The sequence below is a fragment of the Dreissena polymorpha genome, chromosome 4 (genome assembly GCF_020536995.1).
Source record: "Dreissena polymorpha isolate Duluth1 chromosome 4, UMN_Dpol_1.0, whole genome shotgun sequence".
Classification (NCBI taxonomy): Eukaryota; Metazoa; Mollusca; class Bivalvia; order Myida; family Dreissenidae; genus Dreissena; species Dreissena polymorpha.
This window is the reverse complement of record NC_068358.1, coordinates 29695013-29715257: the sequence shown is the minus strand read 5'-3', so window position 1 is coordinate 29715257 and position 20245 is coordinate 29695013. Positions and strand designations below refer to the sequence as shown.

The 20245-nt window shown below is 38.7% G+C and overlaps 1 protein-coding gene across 8 annotated transcripts in view; it reads left to right on the top strand.

Annotated features, from left to right (window-relative positions):
• The window catches only part of LOC127880259 (E3 ubiquitin-protein ligase MYCBP2-like), a 162876-nt gene that overhangs the window by 120512 nt on the left and 22119 nt on the right, over positions 1-20245 (top strand). For 7 of the 8 annotated variants that reach the window (XM_052427579.1, XM_052427578.1, XM_052427576.1 and 4 more), the window contains 8 exons: positions 1914-2009; positions 2620-2766; positions 6696-6885; positions 11557-11715; positions 13120-14349; positions 14674-14986; positions 16000-16216; positions 16671-16885. In XM_052427579.1, the coding sequence (XP_052283539.1) occupies positions 1914-2009; positions 2620-2766; positions 6696-6885; positions 11557-11715; positions 13120-14349; positions 14674-14986; positions 16000-16216; positions 16671-16885 (2567 nt within the window). The remainder of the gene's footprint in view (positions 1-1913; positions 2010-2619; positions 2767-6695; positions 6886-11556; positions 11716-13119; positions 14350-14673; positions 14987-15999; positions 16217-16670; positions 16886-20245) is intronic. The other variant, XM_052427575.1, reaches the window with a different exon arrangement.

The window sequence follows — 20245 nt, the reverse complement described above, 5'->3', positions numbered from 1 at the left end:
TAGAGAGCAAGGCTGATTTGTATTTGATCTGAATGCTGGCATATTAACTTCCTTTGACAGCTGCGGCATGTTGATTATTTGTTACCAGATTTTAAAATACATGACAGCTTGCCTAATAGAACTTTCATCAGAGTATGAAAAAAAACCATAAAAGAATGTTTTATATAATGTATTATATTTTTAGTGTATGGCTGCATTACAGTGTATCAGTATATTGTATGGTTTTTTATGCTAGGGGTTGCATATGGCAGTCGCACTGTCCATCTTTCTGTCCATGAGGCGTTCTTTTTTCCTGAGTTTTTTAAGACAACGCTTTCAGATATTGTGCTGATATTTGGTATGTTAGTCAGCCTACATGACCTACAGACGAAGTGTGAAATTCTTTCCAGTGCATTGATTTTTGCAAAATTATGGGCCTTAGACTTAAAACTGGTTTCTGGAGTGTTTTTTTTATTTTTGCAGATATTGAGCTGATTTTTTGGTATGTGTGTCTACCTACATGACTTACAGATGAAGTGCAACTTTTGTTCTGGGCCATTAATTTTTTACAAAATAATGGGCCTTAGAAATTTTCTCTATAATAACCGTTTCACAGAGGTATTTACACAATGCTTTCAGATATTTAGCTTATTTTTTGATGTGTGAGTTTACCTTCATGACAGATGAAGTGTTAGTTTCGTTCAGGTCCATTGATTTTTGGCAAAGTTATGGGCCTTTGACTTTACAATATGCTCTATGATAACTGTTTCCAGAGGTTTTTTAAGGAACGCTTTAAGATATTAACCTGATTTTTGGTGAGTCTACCTACATGACTTAGAGATGAAGTGTTACTTTCGTTCTAGTCCATTGATATTTGGCAAAGTTATGGGTCTTGGATTTGTAAATTTTCTCTATAATAACTTTTTTCTGGAGTTTTTTTACAAAACACTTTCAGATATTCAGCTGATTGTTGGTGCGTGAGTTTACCTACATTTATACTTACAGATGAAGTGTGAGTTTTGTTCTGGTCCATTGATTTTTTGCAAAGTTATGGGCCTTACACTTAACAATTTTTGTCTGGCTTCAAATGGCAGTAGGGGGGCATTGCGTTTCACAAACGCAGGTCTTGTTATCCCCCGCCATAGGCGTAGGGATATTGTTTTGGCGTTGTCAGTCTGTCCGTCTTTCCGTCTGTCTTTCCGTCCGTCCTTTCGTCCGCCCGTCCTTCCGGCACTTTTGTGTCCGGAGCCATATCTTGGAAGTGCTTTGGCGGATTTCAATTAAACTTGATATGAGTATATATATATGGATAAGAGGATGATGCACGCCTAATGGCATTGTACACCATCTGTTAATAACAGAGTTTTGGCCCTTTGTATCTTGGAAAAATGCTTTTTTGTGTCCGGAGCCATATCTTGGAAGTGCTTTGGCGGATTTCATTGAAACTTGGTATGAGTATGTATATGGATAAGAGGATGGCATTGTACATCATTGGATAATAAAGGAGTTATGCCCCTTTGTATCTTGAAAAAATGCTTTTTTGAGTGTCAAATATAACACTTTTGTGTCCAGAAGCATATTGGCAGGGGATATCAATTCAACGAATTTGCTTGTTGGTTTTAAAATTTCTGTATTAAGGTTCTTTTAAATACAGAAAATGTAGACAGTGCAGTTGTAAGAACGTTATGATAACAAGCACATTATTTTATGATACAGGAATGCATTGCTTTTATTACTCACAAGGTGCCTTGCACCAATTCATATACTATGCGTTGATATCACTGATCGGTTTATTTGCAAATTTTGGTCCACGCTTTTATGCATCAATCTACGCTTATGATGCAGTGTCAACTTTTGCATCTAATGCATGTCTATAAATATAAAACAAACATTAATAGCCTTACAATCTAATCAGCAGCTTTTGTGTTCTTCAGGGGAGAGTCAGGCTAACGGTAATGGTCCCACTCCAGCCCCTAGCCCACCATCATCCCCTCGAAGCTCCAGTCCCCAGGCAGGGGCAGACAAGCAAGGTAAGAATCATTCATGGGCCCCTCCCTAAACTTCATTAATCAGTCAAACCCCTATCAAGGTGCTCCAGCCTTTAGACTGGGACCACAAGCAAGGTAAAAACTCAGTGCCCCATCTGATCTCATCTCAACATTGCTGTTTGTCAATGGAACGGAAAAAACAACATATTTAATGCATATGTGTAGAAAACTGAAATTTAGCAGATTATTTCATACATATATGCTTAAAAACATACTTAATTGCATAAACACAAAATCCTTACATGATTGCATTAACACAATATTAATTAAATATTTAACCTGTCATGTTGTAATTGAGCCACATTCTCAGAAAAAACTGGGCTGTTTCAATATGTGTTGAGTGTCCTCCCAGATAAGCTTGGGCAGTCTGCATAGGCTAATCAGAGATGACACTTTCAGCTTTTATGGAAATTTTTGGTTTAATGGAAGTCTTTTGGAAACAAAAAAAAACAGTCGAGGTGGAAAATGTCATCCTTGATTAGCCTGTGCAGACTACACAGGCTAATCTGGGACAACTTTTTAGGCACATGCAAGCCCATTAAAGCCCATTTTTCCTAGAACAAGGCTCAATTGATCTCCTGTATGTTTCCAGGGTCGCCCAGGTCGGGCTCCCCTATGGCCCGGAGCGGCAGCCCTAAGCAGTCCTTCTCTCCGTCTCGGGTGAGCATTCTGGGCTCAGGGGGCTCTGACAGCGCCCAGTTTGTAACCCCGCCCAGCAGCCCTCTCACCACCAGGAAAGGTACTGTGCACCTGAGATATGTGTACCTCACGTCATGAATTTTAGCACAGACACCTAGGAAAATGACTGACACAAATTCATATTTATTTATTTTTCAAAATCAAAAAACCCAATTTACATGTGGTCCAAAACGTTGTTGTTGAAGTACACAAATTCATTCAGAGGTAACAGTATTTTAGCTCACCTAAATATCAAATTACATTCATCTTCCAATTTTGACCAAACTTGCACTATTGATCTGAACCGAAGAGGACTTGTTTAGAAAGCAAACCTAAAATGCCGTTTTACCAAGATAATAACTTAGTACTCCAAATGTGACACAAATTTCTCTGCACAACCCTTGAGTAAAGCTATACCACACACACAGGTTTGATGGCTTTTGTAGGAAACTAAACACCATCAAAGGTGGTTTTTTTCCTATATACATCATTTAATTTCTCATCTTGGCACCGATTGAGAGTGATAGTCCACTGGAATGTAAATGGGAAGCTGTTACTGATAGAGTGATGACAATAAAGCTAGATTTAATGATTACATTTTAAGTGCACTAACATTAACAGGTAATGCCCATTGATAGACCAGTAGGGTCTTTGGGCATTGAAGGAACTACTGCAATACCTTTGTTGCTGTGGCCCTTTTTAGCAAATATTGACATTTGTGGATGTTTGTTTCTTTTCAATGAATAAGTACATACCTGAGCACATGGCACTGTAATTGCGCAAGGTTTTTGGACAATCATAAGAATGTTTGTAACATGAGAGTAACTTCTAATTCTAAAAGAGGTTTCAATGCATTACTAATATTTACTTCTCATTTATTGCTGCTTCCAAATGATTACATACCATGTTTGACATATTATCAGTTAAGCATACATGCCATACGTCCCGGATTGTCCGGGACAGTCCCGGAAATGAAGAACTTGTCCCGCTGTCCCGAAAATCTGTCAAATGTCCCGGAATTTACAAAATCCATATACATGTATACATGTACCTTATCTTAGGCTTAACTGCACCTTGAATCTGTGCATATCTACAGCGTCTCCATGACAATGCCTACCCGAATAGGCAGACTACGCTACGTGTCAAAATCGATCAATTAACAGGGGTCTTGTTATCATATCGATTGTCTCACGTTCGCGGTCAAACCGAAAAGGCGGCATTGTTTAACGTGGTTGTTAATTGACTTTAATCTACTACGTCATTATTTCCCGCTGCGTAAGGGCAAAGGATAGTTGTTCACACATCTGAAGTCCAACATCGCTGAGTAAAAAAAATAAAAGCAGTTTATGTTCGCACGTTTAACCGACAAAGAAGTTGAGTAAAAAAATAAGCATATACAAACGTCATCCTTTTGATTATATAAATGTTATAGATGAATAAAGGCGTATCAACAAATACGCGTTACACACCAGTCTAAATAACAATAACGCAATGACGTCACCATCTATATTTAGAACGCTTACACTGAAAACACGTGGCTTTTATCGGAAGTAGTAATGTTTAATTCGACGTTAATAGATCAAGTGTATTTCGAATCGGCTTTCGAACTTTTGCAATTAACGATGCGAAACAAAAAAAAGTACCAAAAATGCATATGTCTATAAATATCGCTACATTTTATACATGTCCCGGAAAATCGGCAAAAGTCCCGGACAATTTAACTCAATGTCCCGGAATTGGTCTGAAAAAATATGGCATGTATGAGTTAAGGAAGGTCATACCATGTTTGACATATGAACAGGTCAGTTAAGGAAGGTCATACCATGTTTGACATATGAACAGGTCAGTTAAGGAAGGTCATACCATGTTTGACATATGAACAGGTCAGTTAAGGAAGGTCATACCATGTTTGACATATGAACAGGTCAGTTAAGGAAGGTCATACCATGTTTGACATATGAACAGGTCAGTTAAGGAAGGTCATACCATGTTTGACATATGAACAGGTCAGTTAAGGAAGGTCATACCATCAGGGCTCGCGCTGTCGTTCGCCATTTGAGCCACTTGCGAAAATATTGAGAAATTGGCTCAAGAAAATTCTGGTTTGCGAAAATGCTAAAATCTCGCAAATCTTCATTGACATTATCCGCCATTTAAATCCAGACTGGTTTTCTATAGTTTTCTCTTTGTTTCATTAAAAGTGTTCGCAAATTGAACAATAAACGAAAACCGTTCTGCACCAGGACATGAGACATCGCTTGACCTTATTGTTATTGAAGCGCACGTGGTAGCTGGCCAATCAACATTGAGTTCGCTCACAAATAATATTGGGTCAATCATGCGTAGACACTTGGAATACACAGTTGATATTGTCGTCTGCCTACATTTTATCGGCCGATGGCAAACGTCGTATTTAAAGATAATCAAATGACAAGAGCAACAATAAATAATGTCTCAGCTGATCACTTTAGACCTGTCTACCGACTATCGAACTGAATTAAAGGATGATCATTAAATAATTAGTTCTATGTTGATGATGTTACACCTTTCTGACGATTATCGACGTTGTCGTTTGAAATAAAAGGTGATAATTAAGTTGTTTTACCCACAAGCTATGCTTTTGTAAAGAAAAATGTCAACCAAATGGTATATTTATTACGTATTTGCTAGGCTACCAATTTTCATTTTCTGCAATCAAACGATATGCAAATTTTATTTCAAGTGCAGAACGCGTACAATTTTTCGGACTGTCGTTTTCGGATACATTATTTTTCGCCGATTTAAATTTATTTTCGGAGTTCTGTATAGAAGAAATAGAATGCCGAATACACATGCGGTAATACAGACGATATGGTTTATATTATTTCGAATTGTATTCACTTGAAATTGCAATTGGAAAGACTATAACAAAGAACAATTTGTAAGTCTCTGGGTAGGGTGGGGGGCTTTGCCCTTTATTCCTGTTGGGTTCCTGGTTCTAAGACCCCCGGCCTAATTTTCAGGATTTCAAATTTGGGACAACTTACTCCACTGTTAAGTGTACATTGTTACTGGTTGAGTCGTGGGTTCTGTTTGATTCGTGGGTATAGAAATCGCCTGAAATCTCGCGATAGAATGTTCGCACATGATGCAGTTCGTTACGGAAAAATGTTTTGACACGGTCACCATTTTTTTCCGATCAAAAATTCGTCAAAAACAAGTAAATAGTGTAATTCATCATAACTTGATAGGTCGGTATGAAATATTTCCTCATTTATGTATTGTTCATATAGCGTTTCAAAGGAACACAAAATCGTTTATTTAGAAGTATTTACCATGCTACATCGTCTGTTGACATTTTTTCACAAGAAATTAACCTGTCCTGCAAGGTCAGTTTAAAGGCTATTTATAGTATGCAAATCTTGAAATTCTGGCAGCCAATCAGAACCCACGAATTAACCGGAAGCTTATTTTCATGATGGTAGTTTGACACTATCAACACAGTCGATTATTTTGATGATAAAAGACGATAAACATTTGGAAAAAAGCAACAAATCTTAAAGAAGAAAGGTTAATTATTACTTTCATAATGATTCATGGTCATATATTTATAAAATATTTGAGATGCAACATCTTTATTAAAATTACCCACGACTTAACCGGCATATAGCATACTTTGAAAAGTACCATAATAATTACTTCTATATTGAAAACTGCATGTTATATTATATGTGATATGCCCTTGTTGTCATAAAAAGAAATATGAACAAGTTGATAGTATATATTATTATTTTAAAACCACTTTTCGCGCGCCGAAAAACGAAATCTGGTTGGCTCAAAGAAATTTTGGGCCAGCGCTAGCCCTGACCATGTTTGACATATGAACAGGTCAGTTAAGGAAGGTCATACCATGTTTGACATATGAACAGGTCAGTTAAGGAAGGTCATACAATGTTTGACATATGAACAGGTCAGTTAAGGAAGGTCATACAATGTTTGACATATGAACAGGTCAGTTAAGGAAGGAGGCATCTATAGACCGTGTCTCAGTGTCACCCCCACCCCCAGGGCGTGTCATCTCTGATGTGGGGGCCAGACTGGGATCCAGCGACACATTGGAACCAGACCAGGATGGGAACCTGTTCACCTTGCGCAAAGACGGCTCGGTCAGCCCAAGGTTCCCTTCACCAGCACGCTTCAGGTATGAAACATGTTAGAGCATTGTTTTTGGAACACTGGGCTTAATGCATGTGTGTAAGATGTTGTCCTAGATTAGCCTGTGCAGTCTACACAGGCTTATCAGGAACGACTCTTTCTGCTTAAATCATATGCATGAAGTGTCATTAAAGATTAGCCAGTGCAGTCTGGTTATTAGAGGGACGACACTTTCGGCTCTTATGTTTTTTTTATGTCCCCCACCACTATAGTGGGGGACATGTTGTTTTTGCCCTGTCTGTCTGTTGGTTTGTTTGGGCCAAGTTTAACATTTTGCAATAACTTTTGCTATATTGAAGATAGCAACTTCATATTTAGCATGCATGTTTATCTCATGGAGCTGCACATTTTGAGTGGTAAAAGATCAAGGTCATCCTTCAAGGTCAAAGGCCAACGAAACTAAATCAAAGCGGCGCAGAAGGGGACATAGTGTTTCTGACAAACACATTTCTTGTTTGTTTAAGGAAGTATCTTTTTAGCAAAAGTCCAGTTAGGCTGAAAGTGTTGTCTTTTATTAGCCAGTGTGAACTGCACATGCTTATAGATAGATTTATTTCGGCAAGGAATGCAAACATGGGCATTTACAACACGTACAAAATACAAAAATATCACATGCATGAAGATAAATATACCATGACATACACACCAACACCATGGATAACACAAAAATGAGTAAACCCATATTTCCATTGTGGTCGTTTGTGCTGGTGGCAGGACATAGAGTGGCACTTATAAAAATTTATGGAAGAAAGGATCAATGTTGATAAAAATTGATGACTAGAAATGATTCCTTAATCCAAAAAAACAAACAATACACATAAAAAGTTACAGATTTTCTAATAAATGAGTTTTTAAAGACGACTTAAAAACAGACAATCTATCAATCTGTGTTATACTGGAGGGTAAATTGTTCCATAATGAGCATCCCGTGTAACAAAAGGACTTTGACCTGAACCTTAGACTTTGGGGACAGCAGATGAACCTTTTTGAGTTGACCTGGTCCTGTATGAATGAATAGAGGCCTGCGGAATAAAATGTTCTCCCATATAGTCAGGGGCCAAACCATTTTTAATCTTAAACACATGGCCAAGAACAATCTGGTCTACACGTTTATTGACTGGTAGCCAGTTGAGCAATCGAAAGTGTTCTGGCCCAATATGTGCCCTTGCATCGAGACCTAGGACAAACCGCAATAACTTATTCTGGGTGGTTTGGAGCTTATTTTGTAGCACTTTGGTGAGACTATGGTACCATATAGAGCAAGCATAATCAAAATGACATTGGATCAAAGACATGAAAAGGAGAAGTTTCTTGGTTTGCTGAGTAAGATATTCTTTCTTTCTATATAGATATTTTAACTTGGAGTTGGCCTTCTGAATGACTGAATGACTGAACGAGCCATGGTTTCAAAGGACAAAGTTTGATCCAATGAAGCCCCTAGGTATTTGACTGAAGACGTAGATTCAATAATGGTACCATTTCAAGAAATATAGAGAGAAGGGTTTGACCTGATTCTATGCCTAGAACCAAAAAGAATAGACTCCGCCTTACCTAAATGCAGAGACAACTTATTATCAACCAACCACTGACTAACCAGATGTAAATCCTCTTTCAATAACCTTCCAATATCAGTTTTACACTTACCAGACACGAGAATACCTGAGTCATCTGCATATAGGAGGGGCTTATTTTTAACCACAGCAGACATATCATTAACATAGATTAGGAAGAGCAGGGGACTTAGAATTGACCCTTGTGGAACTCCACATGATATTGGGGCTGTACCGGAATGAGTGCCTGAAACATCAACAAGTTGCTGTCTATCTGAAAGATATGATTTGAACCACCTTAAGATATCATCACCAAGACCTGTTGCACTTAATTTCATGAGAAGTATAGAGTGATTAACAGTGTCATAGGCCTTTTGGAGGTCTAGAAGAATCATCCCTATGAGATTACCTTTATCCATTTCCAACCTGATATAATCAGTCAGATGTATGAGACAGGTGTCCGTTGAAAAACCACTTCTGATACCAGATTGAAATTTATACAACAATTTGTTATCCTTGAAGTATGACTCAACCTGGTCATATACAACCTTTTCACATATTTTAGATATAATACTCAAAATAGAGACTGAAGGTAATTACCAACAGAGGTTTTATCACTTTTCTTAAAAATAGGAACAACCCTAGCAGACTTGAGATCCTCTGGAACAACCCCCTGTATAAGAGATAGATTAATAACATGAGTAAGAGGTTGAGAAATAATCGAAGCCCCATCTTTCACAAAACGTGAGGGCATACCGTCTAATCCTGTTGCTGTATTACAACTAAGCTGGTTTAAACAGCTTTTACACCAAGGCTAGCATAAAAATTGATGACAAATGATTTTCCAAACTTAAGAACACTAGTTGGTAATTTATCAACAAGCTTTGAGGCAACTGTAGTGTAAAAATGGTTAAAAGAATCTGCAATAATTTCCTTATCAAAACATTTATTTTACGACTGCAATGATATCGATTAAACAACACCTTTGTTCAGTTGACTAGTTTTAATGGCATGATTACAATATATTTTGCCTCCCAATAAACATCACACAAATGAAATCGAATGTACATGTATAAAGTATTCACTAACAGATCTATATAATATATTATGCAAGTATTAGAGTGGGAAATAATGGCCGCAGGGTTAACCAGAAACAGCAGTTGGTAACCACGAGCCCCAAAAAAGATCGGATGATACACTCGTGGAAGTTGGCTGCAAGAAAATTATGCCTACCGGGGGTGGAAGAGCACACGTTGAATTACCGATGTGAAGTAACGACGCTATAGTAGCAACACCGCCTACCCAAATAAAATTGCTCTTGATCATCAAGCGACCAGGCCAGGAAAAACCATTTACTTCATTTGGCTAGACCTAGCTCTACCAGTCGCTTGACCTCTTAATATTAATGATCGCTCCACTTGCGATCACACTTTACTTGATCGCTACACTTGCAATCACACTTTACTTGATTGCTACGCTTGCGATCACACTTTACTTGATCGCTACACTTGCGATCACACTTTACTTGATCGCTACACTTACACCTGCAATCACACTTTTACTTATCACACTTTTACTTGATTGCTACACTTGCGATCATACCACTTTTTATATCAATGGTCACTTGACCATTACACACTTTTTAACTCGGACATTTAATACCAATGGTCACTTGACCATTACACACTTTACCAATGGTCACTTGACCATTACACACTTTTTAACTCGGACATTTAATACCAATGGTCACTTGACCATTACACACTTTTAAACTCAGACATTTAATACCATGGACATTTAGTACCAATGGTCACTTGACCAGTACACACTTTATCTCGGACATTTAATACCAATAAGCGCTAAGTTTTTTCCCTGCGGCATTGCTACTATTTTAAAGCTTAACCTTTAAATTAGGTTGATATACTATGCCTGAAGCCCAGAGTCCATTTGAGCCAATGTGTTGATTCATTGTCGCTAAGGTTAGCTTGTAGAGATAAATGTTGTAGAATAAGTACGCATGCCCCTCCAATCCCCCGGAAAACAGAATTTTCCCGCCACTGCGACAGGAAGGCAAATACATACAAACAAGACATGGATGACGAATAAAACAGTTTGTAATAGAGAAAAATCATTCTGTCTCTTTATAAAACACCATGATCATACTTTATTCTTATAGTTATTGACTTCATAACTCATAAAATTACTGTAGCATGTGAAACAGGAAAAATATCAATACTGTCCGAAATCCAATTCTCATCCGAGAATGGGTACACTTTTATAGAACGATCACTGTTGACTTCCAAAGAGCGTAGCAGGTAAAAAGTTAGTACAATCTGTAACTCACCTGTATCTGTCACTGGAACTTGAGATATCTTCAACTTGGATAAAAATTTAATTAAATTTTTTTCAAAAAGTAAACAAAAGCCACTCTAGATCACACACCACCACGATGACACTTTATGCACATGCATAAAGCCCAGTTTTCAAAGAACGAGGCTTGTTTATTCTAACTTCTTTGGCGATTGTATACATTCTGGTTAAGTATTTTGCGACATATTCTGTGTTTGTGATTCAATGACTGCTTTATTTATCTTCTTGATATTTTCCTTGCAATGTGCAATTTGGTACGACATATGTAAAACCATGTTATACTGCCTCACATGAAAATTCACTGACAGCATCCTGAGCTTATAAGTAAAAATTATTTCTTTATTCAATTTTGTGGTATTGCAATATTACTGGTAAATTATTTTAAATAAAATGAAATTATATCCCGGCATTCAGGGAGTTAACTCTTTACCACTCAGCGGCAAAGTGAAACTGGCTATGTGCAAACAGCATATAACCAGAAAAGTCTGCAAGTAAATTGCAGTCTGTTCAGGTTTTATGCTGTTTGCTGCTCATCAGTATTCAAGGGTTGGAAATTGAGCATTTAAAACTTGAATCTATTTAGAAATGTCTTTAATCAAATTTAACTTTCTGAGGTACTACAAACATGTCAAAATATGTATCTAAGGTGTAAAGGGTTAATATGAAAGTGGGCTGAAGATGTCACACATTATCAATACCAGACTATAAACTTTACCTTTAACCTTTAAACCCCTTAGCAGCCCCCAGCAAGGCAGCTCTGGTAGATCTAGCAGCCCCCATCTGTCATCCAGCCCCTCAAGGGCCCATGCAGGATCCCCGTCTGTAGGGGCCCAGGGTCAGGAAGGGGTCAAGGTCGCATTCAACATCGGGGCCACTGGCAAGGATGACGCTGGCAGGTGGGTAACTGAAGGAGTCATTTTGTTTATGCCCACTTTTTATCTCACCTGAACACTATTTTCTCATGGTGAGCTATTGGGATAACTTGATGGTCACCAGTGCATGTGTCAGTGCATCAGATATGCTCTCAAAACTACATTCCCTGATCAGCTGGATAGAATTTGATGAGACTTCACAGGAATGTTTAGCAGGTGGTCTGTATGAAAAATGTTCATATAAGGCTGGTTTGTTCTATTATTAATGTCACAGACCTCACAAATAAAATCTTTAAAAGTCTTATCCTCTGAAATCACACAGCCAAGAGGTTTAATACTTGGTATGTAAAATCATATTCCAGTTTTATTAAGTGTGTTCAGATAATGCCCCTGTGGTTCAACTGTCTTTGCTTTGGGGGTCTACTAGTTTTACAAAGACTTATACATGTGCAACTTTAAAAATCTTATTTTGAAACTGCAAAGCATGGCTTAATAATTGGTATGCAGCATTATCAAGAGGTCCTCCATAAAGTTTGTTAAAATCATATCCCTGGAATCAAAACTAGCAACGTCCCAGGGGTGACCAGGTTTACATAGATTTATGAAAGGAAAATATTTAAAAATCTTCTTATCTTGAACCATAAAGTCCTTGGCTGTATTATTTTGTATGTAGCTTCATCTAGAGGTCCTCTACAAAGGGTCAAAAGCAGACATGCCCCAGGAGTCGATAGGTGTACATAACCTAAAATAGGCAAAACTTTACAATTGTGTCTAAAACTGCAAAGCCCATGGCTTTGACATTTGGTGTGAAGCATCTTGAAAGTCCTCCACAAGGTTTGTTCAAATTAAGCCCCTGGGGTCAAAAGTGACCAGGCCCAAGGGGTCATATCTTCAACAAAACCTTGTAATAGGGAAAACTTTTAAATCTTGTATGAAGTAGCAAACCCCATGGCTCTCATATTGGTGTGTTACATTATCATCTAGAGATAGTCACAACGTTTGTTCAAAATATACCCCTTGGGTCAAATTTGGTCTCTTCCAGTGTCCACCAGTTTTATAATGACATATATAGAAATCCCTTTGCTAGTCTTCTTGTCTGAAATGACAAAACTTACCAGTATTTCTTTCATGTTTGGTATGTAGCATTATCTTGAGGTTCTTTACAAAGTTTGTTCATATCATTCCCCTTCAGTCAAAGCTGACCATGCTCCAGGGCAAGGGTCAAAAAAAAATTATATGGACACATAGCAACAACAAAAATGAAAATAATCCCAACAACAAAGCCCAGAGTTTTGATACTGTAATATATATATATAGTTGTTGGCATAAAATTGCATAGTTTTTCAAAAAATAACTTGCGTGATAACATATTAAAACAAGGTATACAATTGATATTTAAGAAATGAATGTATGTTTCCTTTTTTCCAGACTTTCACCGAAGAACATTCGCAAGGATCGTGGTCGTCAATTGAGAACAAAACGAGACCGAGCATCGTCGCCCTCGCAGCGAGACGTGGCACCAATGGGTAGAGCTCGAGCAATGTCCGCCTCCATGGTAATGGATCGACCGAAACTGTACATGAGAGAGGCAATGTCTCCGTCTGTTGCTGAGGCACTAAGGGCGGTGTTTGCAGCGTTTCTCTGGCATGAAGGTATCGTGCATGACGCCATGGCATGCGCTTCTTTCCTGAAGTTCAACAGCAGTTTAACAAAGGAAATGTCTTCATTGAGTAAATCTAAGAAGTCATCCGAAAAGCAGAGAATTAGACATGCAACCGATTCGAGTAAAGATCAGCCTAAAAAGAAGGAAAATATTAATGAGCCTCGAGTAAGGTTTAAGTTGGATGCAAAAGCTGCTTCCGATGATAAGCCGGACACCCATTATTCTGACTCGGAAAAGAAGAAGGATCAAATGAAGCTGAAATCAGACACGAAGACCTTTGAACATTTTGTTCTGCCTGAAAAGTCCATACCTGCGTCAGAGCGTGAGCCCCAGCTTCCCCCGACCCTGCAGCACCTGGTCTATTTCTGGGACGAATTGTCGTCTGCTACACAAAGGGTCATTGTCCAGGAGCTAGTCTACCCTGGCCCAGCCATCGCCATCAAGAGCAAGAAACCGGAGAAGAAAGATGAGAAAAAAGAGAAGGAGAAACGATCAAAGAAGAAGAAAGAGCACAAGCAGCACATCGGTCGGGGAGAGGTCCTGTTTGGTCAAGGCATGTTTGGCCCAGCGGGGGAGCGGGAGTCCAACTGTGAGCTGTGCAATGGCATGTTTCCACACCCTGTGACCTATCACATGCGTCAAGCCCACCCTGGCTGTGGGAGGCATGCGGGAGGCAAGGGGTATAACAGCGGGGGAAACTTCTGCGACGGGTGGGCAGGTAACTGTGGAGAGGGGGGTGTGGGAGGGAGCAGCTGGTATCTCATCTGTGACACATGCAGGGAGAAGTACCTGAAAGAGAAACGACAGGCGCAGAAAGAGAAAGACAAGGTGAAGAAAATGAAGAAGAAAACAAATGCCTCACGCCAGCAGAACATGATGTTGCCTGTGGATCCTCACATAGTGTTGAAGAACAATGCCATGTTTCTGCTAGACCTAGCCAGTGCGTCTGGGTTCCAGCTGCCCACCCAATCACACAAGAAGCAGTCCCCCACAAGGTCAGTGAAGTTTTATGCCCAAAATTAGATGCTGTTTCTCATGGAAAAATATCATTTTGTCCCAAAAATCTTACAAACATTTCCCCAAACAGATTCCAAACATTTTTAATTAACTCACTAATTGGTTTATTGAGTTTATTTTACATCCATATTATTCCAAAGCATTTTATAATATAATTTTTTTAATGCACTTAATCACGCACGTATAATTGGAATACTGATATTAATAATGTTTTATTTTTCCCAATTTCATGGTTTATGGGGCTTTTTTTCCCAATCCAAAAGGAACAGGATGTAAAATATAAAGCAAATCAATCACTGCAGGTCCGACCCCCTGCTGCCTATAGTAGCTGAGGAGTACAGAGTGGACCTGAACCCTTTCCCTCAGATCCCGTTCCAGTACCTGATCCGACTGAGCGCTCAGAGCTCTGATTCGGCCTTTGCGGATGATTTCTACATTGATGAAGGAGAGCGGGTGTTTGTGCGTTCCGGCTCCCTGAGCATGCAGCAGCGCCCTGTGGCCCCTTACCGGCCCCGACTGCCCACCGAGCCCCGTCACAGCCCCCTAGCAAGATCTGGTTCCCTGGGCAAGGAGACACGGCCCCTCTCCACCATCATACCTCCATCAACATCTATGGTAGGGAGCAAGGAAACTGTAATAATATATAACACATTTATTAGAGTTTAATTTTGAATTTTCCTGTTAATTAGTCCCCTACCGGTCTCACCGGAGGGGACTTATGGTTTTGTCTCCGTCTGTCACACTTTTCTGGATCCTGCGATAACTTTAAAATTTCTTAATATTTTTTCATGAAACTTGGAACATGGATAGATGGCAATATGGACATTATGCACGTCATTTCATTTCGTTCCTACGTCAAAAATTATGGTTGCTATGGCAACAAATATACTAGAAATACTGCTGAAAATGGTGGTTTTTCTGGATCCTGCGATTACTTTTAAAGTTCGTAATATTTTTTCATGAAACTTGAAACATTGATAGATGGCAATATGGACATTATGCACATCATTTCATTTCGTTCTGACGTAAAAAAATCTGGTTGCTATGGCAACAAATAGACTAGACATACTGCTGAAAATGGTGGTTTTTCTGGATCCTGCGATAACTTTTAAAGTTCGTAATATTTTTTCATGAAACTTGAAACATGGATAGATGGCAATATGGACATTATGCACGTCATTTCATTTTGTAAAAAAAAAATTGGTTGCTATGGCAACAAATATATATTTTTAAAAATCTGGAATTTCTGACAATGGTGAAGCCCGTAGGGGACTTATATTGCTTGACAATAGTCTTGTTTTTCATGAAATTTTATCATAAGCTTGATTCTCTCAAAAGCTGTATGCATTTGGAGACAGTTGTTGGCAGGGAAGAACCAGTGTTTGTATCTTATTGAAAGGAATATTTAAATGCTCAACGAGTAGGAATAAAACTCACTGTGTTCAGATTACACTACTCTGTACGATTACACAGCAGGTACAAGATCAAGTAAAAAAACACACACACATATTAGTATACATTTTGATGTTTAGATTTTGTTTTTTAGCTCAGAATTAATTAATATTTAATGGTAACTTAAAAATAAAACATCAACTATTGCAAGCCAGATCATTGTTTATGAATTCAAGGATGGCTGTAAACTGGATGTGAATGAAGCAAGGACAGCCAGTGACTGTGCGAGCCCCGAGTCAGACCCTGACTGGGCTGATGACGGGAAGAAAGGCCCTTTCCAGCGCAGTGTGTCAGAGATTGTGTCTGATGATGGCGGGTCCAATGCCCAGGATAAGGGCACTCTGGGGCGGCTGTTTGGGTCAAGACGGAGGAATAACAGTGGTGGGGTTGGAGGTGGGCTTTTTCAGGCTTATTCATTAAATGAGCCTCGTTCTGGGAAAACCAGGCTTAATGCATGTGCGTAAAGTGTTGTACAAGATTAGCATGTAGGGTCAGCAAAGGCTAATTTGGGACGACACTTTCTGCCTGTACTGGATTTTTGTTTAGACTTCTTTAAAATGAAAATTCAATATAAGAGGAAAGTGTTGATCCTGATTAGCCTCTTTAGACTGCACTGGTTAATCTGGGACGAAACTTTTAGCATTGAGCCAAGTTTTCCCATAATTCCACTCATTTCCAAACATTCTTGCTTTGATTTATTGCACAAGTGGCCTCTTAAGCCCTCATCTATGCATCAGCATTCGTGACAGTTTAAATAACTTTTATTTAAAGTTCTTAAAGTGTATTAAATATAAAATATTTGTTTTAACTTTCAAGTACAACATTTTTACTTCACTCAATTCCCTAGATGGAGGCACGTTGCTCAAGAAGCCGTCGGCCGCAATGACCAAGCTGATCACGTCGGTGAAAGAGGACCGTTCTGGCATGCCTCTGAACCACCAGGAGCGCGCACTCACACGGCCTGTCATGGCGTTCATAGTGCAAAGACATGACCTGGAGGGACTGCAGCTTGCCATGAGGCAGGCGCTTCGCAAGGCCACGTGCAGGGTGTTTGCTCTACAGGTTTGGATAATACATATGTTTTTTTTTGTGTGTCTGCAAAGTTCGTATATCTTTTAACAACTCAAAACCCAAAGGTCAATATGCATTAAGCCTGTCTAGAAATTGTCCATGAAAACCAGAATTGGCTACTGACATTTTTTGCCCCTTTAATTGATAAATTGATATAAATGACATATTAACATATTTATTTTTTATTAAATTCACTGAAAAAAACATCTTCTTAATTGTTTTATTAGCTCATCTATTTTTTGAAAAAAAATTATGAGCTATTGTCATCACCTTGGCGTCGGCGTTGGCGTTGGCGTCGGCGTCCGGTTAAGTTTTGCGTTTAGGTCCACTTTTCTCAGAAAGTATCAATGCTATTGCATTCAAACTTGGTACACTTACTTACTATCATGAGGGGACTGGGCAGGCAAAGTTAGATAACTCTGGCGTGCATTTTGACAGAATTATGTGCCCTTTTTATACTTAAAAAATTGAAAATTTTGGTTAAGTTTTGCGTTTAGTTCCACTTTTCTCAGTAAGTATCAATGCTATTGCATTCAAACTTGGTACACTTACTTACTATCATGAGGGGACTGGGCAGGCAAAGTTAGATAACTCTGGCATGCATTTTGACAGAATTATGTGCCCTTTTTATACTTAGAAAATTGACAATTTGATTAAGTTTTGTGTTTAGGTCCATTTTATTCCTTAAGCATCAAAGCTATTGCTTTCATACTTGCAACACTTACTAACTATCATAAGGGGACTGTGCAGGCAAAGTAATGTAACTCTGACTGGCATTTTGACAGAATTATGTGCCCTTTTTATACTTAGAAAATTGAAAATTTGATTAAGTTTTGTGTTTAGGTCCACTTTATTCCTACAGTATCAAAGCTATTGCTTTCATACTTGCAAGATTTATGAACTATCATAAGGGGACCGTGCAGGCAAAGTTATGTAACTCTGACTGGCATTTGGACGGAATTATGGGCCCTTTATACTTAGAAAATTGAAAATTTGGTTAAGATTTATGTTTTGGTCCACTTTACCCCTAAAGTATCATAGATATTGCTTTCATACTTGGAACACTCACAAACTATCATAAGGGTACAGTAAAAGGACAAGTTTTATAACTCTGGTTGTCATTGTTACGGAATTATGGCCCTTTTTTGACTTAGTAACTTTTAATATATGGTTAAATTTTGTGTTTCGATCCACTTTACTTCTTAAGTATCAAGGCTATTGCTTTCAAACTTCAAATACTTACATGCTATCATGAGGTTACTGTACCTGGCAACTTGAATTTTACTTTGACCTTTGAATGACCTTGACTCTCAAGGTCAAATTATTAAATTTTGCTAAAATTGCCATAACTTCTTTATTTATGATTAGATTTGATTGATACTTTGATGAAACTACTCTTACCTGACATACCACAATAGACTCCACCCAAACCATCCCCCGTGCCCTCCCCCCCCCTCCCCCCTCCCCCCCCTAATTTTTTTTTTTTTTTTTTTTTTTTTTTTTAAGATCATCTCACAAATGACCACCACAAACCCTCACACTATACCCCCCCCCCCCACCCCCCCCCCACCCCCACCCCACCCCCCCCCCCATTTTTTTTTTTTTTTTTTTTTTTTTTTTTTAAGATCATCTCACAAATTACCACCACACCCTCACACTATACCCCCCCCCCCCCCTCCCATTTTTTTTTTTTAAAACTGTTATGTTTGAAATACCGTCCAACCATCGCACCCAAAACCCCCCCCCCTCCCATCGCCCCCCCCCCCCCCTCCCATCGCCCCCCCCCCCCCTCCCCCCCCCCCCCCCCCCCCCCGAATTTTTTTTTTTTTTTTTTTTTTTCGCTTTTTTGGAAGATAATGTAATAAATGTCCACAACCCCACACTATACACCCCTCTTCACTCCACTCCTCCCTCCTTTGTGATTGAAAATGAGAGTCCCTTCACCTTTAAAAACAAAATAGATGAGCGGTCTGCACCCGCAAGGCGGTGCTCTTGTTTAGTTTTACTTCTGTGACGTGGAGCTTTTTTGTCTTCATTAATTGCTTTATTATGCATGCAGAATAACTTCAAGTACTGCAATTTAAATAGTACTTTCATTTAAGTAAAACAGATTGCAAATGGGTCTCTTTATAAGTTATGTTTACAATAACCACCATTTTATCCTCCCTTTTTAGCTCACCTGTCACGAAGTGACATGTTGAGCTTATGTGACCGTGTGATGTCCGGCGTCCGTTGTGTGTGCGTGTGTGCGTCCGTCAACAATTTGTTTGTGTAGACAGAAGAGGGCACAGTTTTCATCCAATCTTTATGAAATTTGGTCAGAATGTTTATCTTGATGAAATCTGGGTTGGGATTGTATTTGGGTCATCTGGGATCAAAAACTAGGTCACATAATAGGTCAAATAATAGAAAAACCTTGTGTAGGCAATAGAGGTCGCAGTTTTCATCCAATCTTTATGAAATTTGGTCAGAATGTTTATCTTGATGAAATCTGGGTTGGGATTGTATTTGGGTCATCTGGGATCAAAAACTAGGTCACATAATAGGTCAAATAATAGAAAAACCTTGTGTAGACAATAGAGGTCGCAGTTTTTATCCAATCTTTATGAAATTTGGTCAGAATGTTTATCTTGATGAAATATGGGTTGGGATTATATTTGGGTCATCTGGGGTCAAAAACTAGGTCACTAGGTCAAAAACTAGGTCAAATAATAGAAAAACCTTGTGTAGACAGTAGAGGTCACAGGAAATCTGGGTTGGGATTATATTTGGGTCTTCTGGGGTCAAAAACTAGGTCACTAGGTCAAAAACTAGGCCAGATAATAAAAAAAACCTTGTATAGACAATAGAGGTCACAGTTTTTATCCAATCTTTATTAAATTTGGTCAGAATGTTTATCTTGATAAAATCTGGGTTGGGATTGTATTTGGGTCATCTGAGGTCAAAAACTAGGTCACTAGGCAAAAAACTAGGTCAAATAAAAGAAAAACCTTGTGTAGACAAAAGAGGTCGCAGTTTTCATCCAATCTTTATGAAATTTGGTCAGAATGTTTATCTTGATGAAATCTGGGTTGATTGTATTTGGGTCATCTGAGGTCAAAAACTAGGTCACTAGGTCAAATAAATGAAAAACCGTCAACAATTTGTTTGTGTAGACAGTAGAGGTCACAGTTTTCATCCAATCTTTATGAACTTTGGTCAGAATGTTTATCTTGATGGAATCTGGGTTGGGATTGTATTTGGGTCATCTGGGGTCGAAAACTAGGTCACTGGGTCAAAAACTAGGTCACTAGGTCAGATAATAGAAAAACCTTGTATAGACAATTAAGGTCACAGTTTTCATCCAATCTT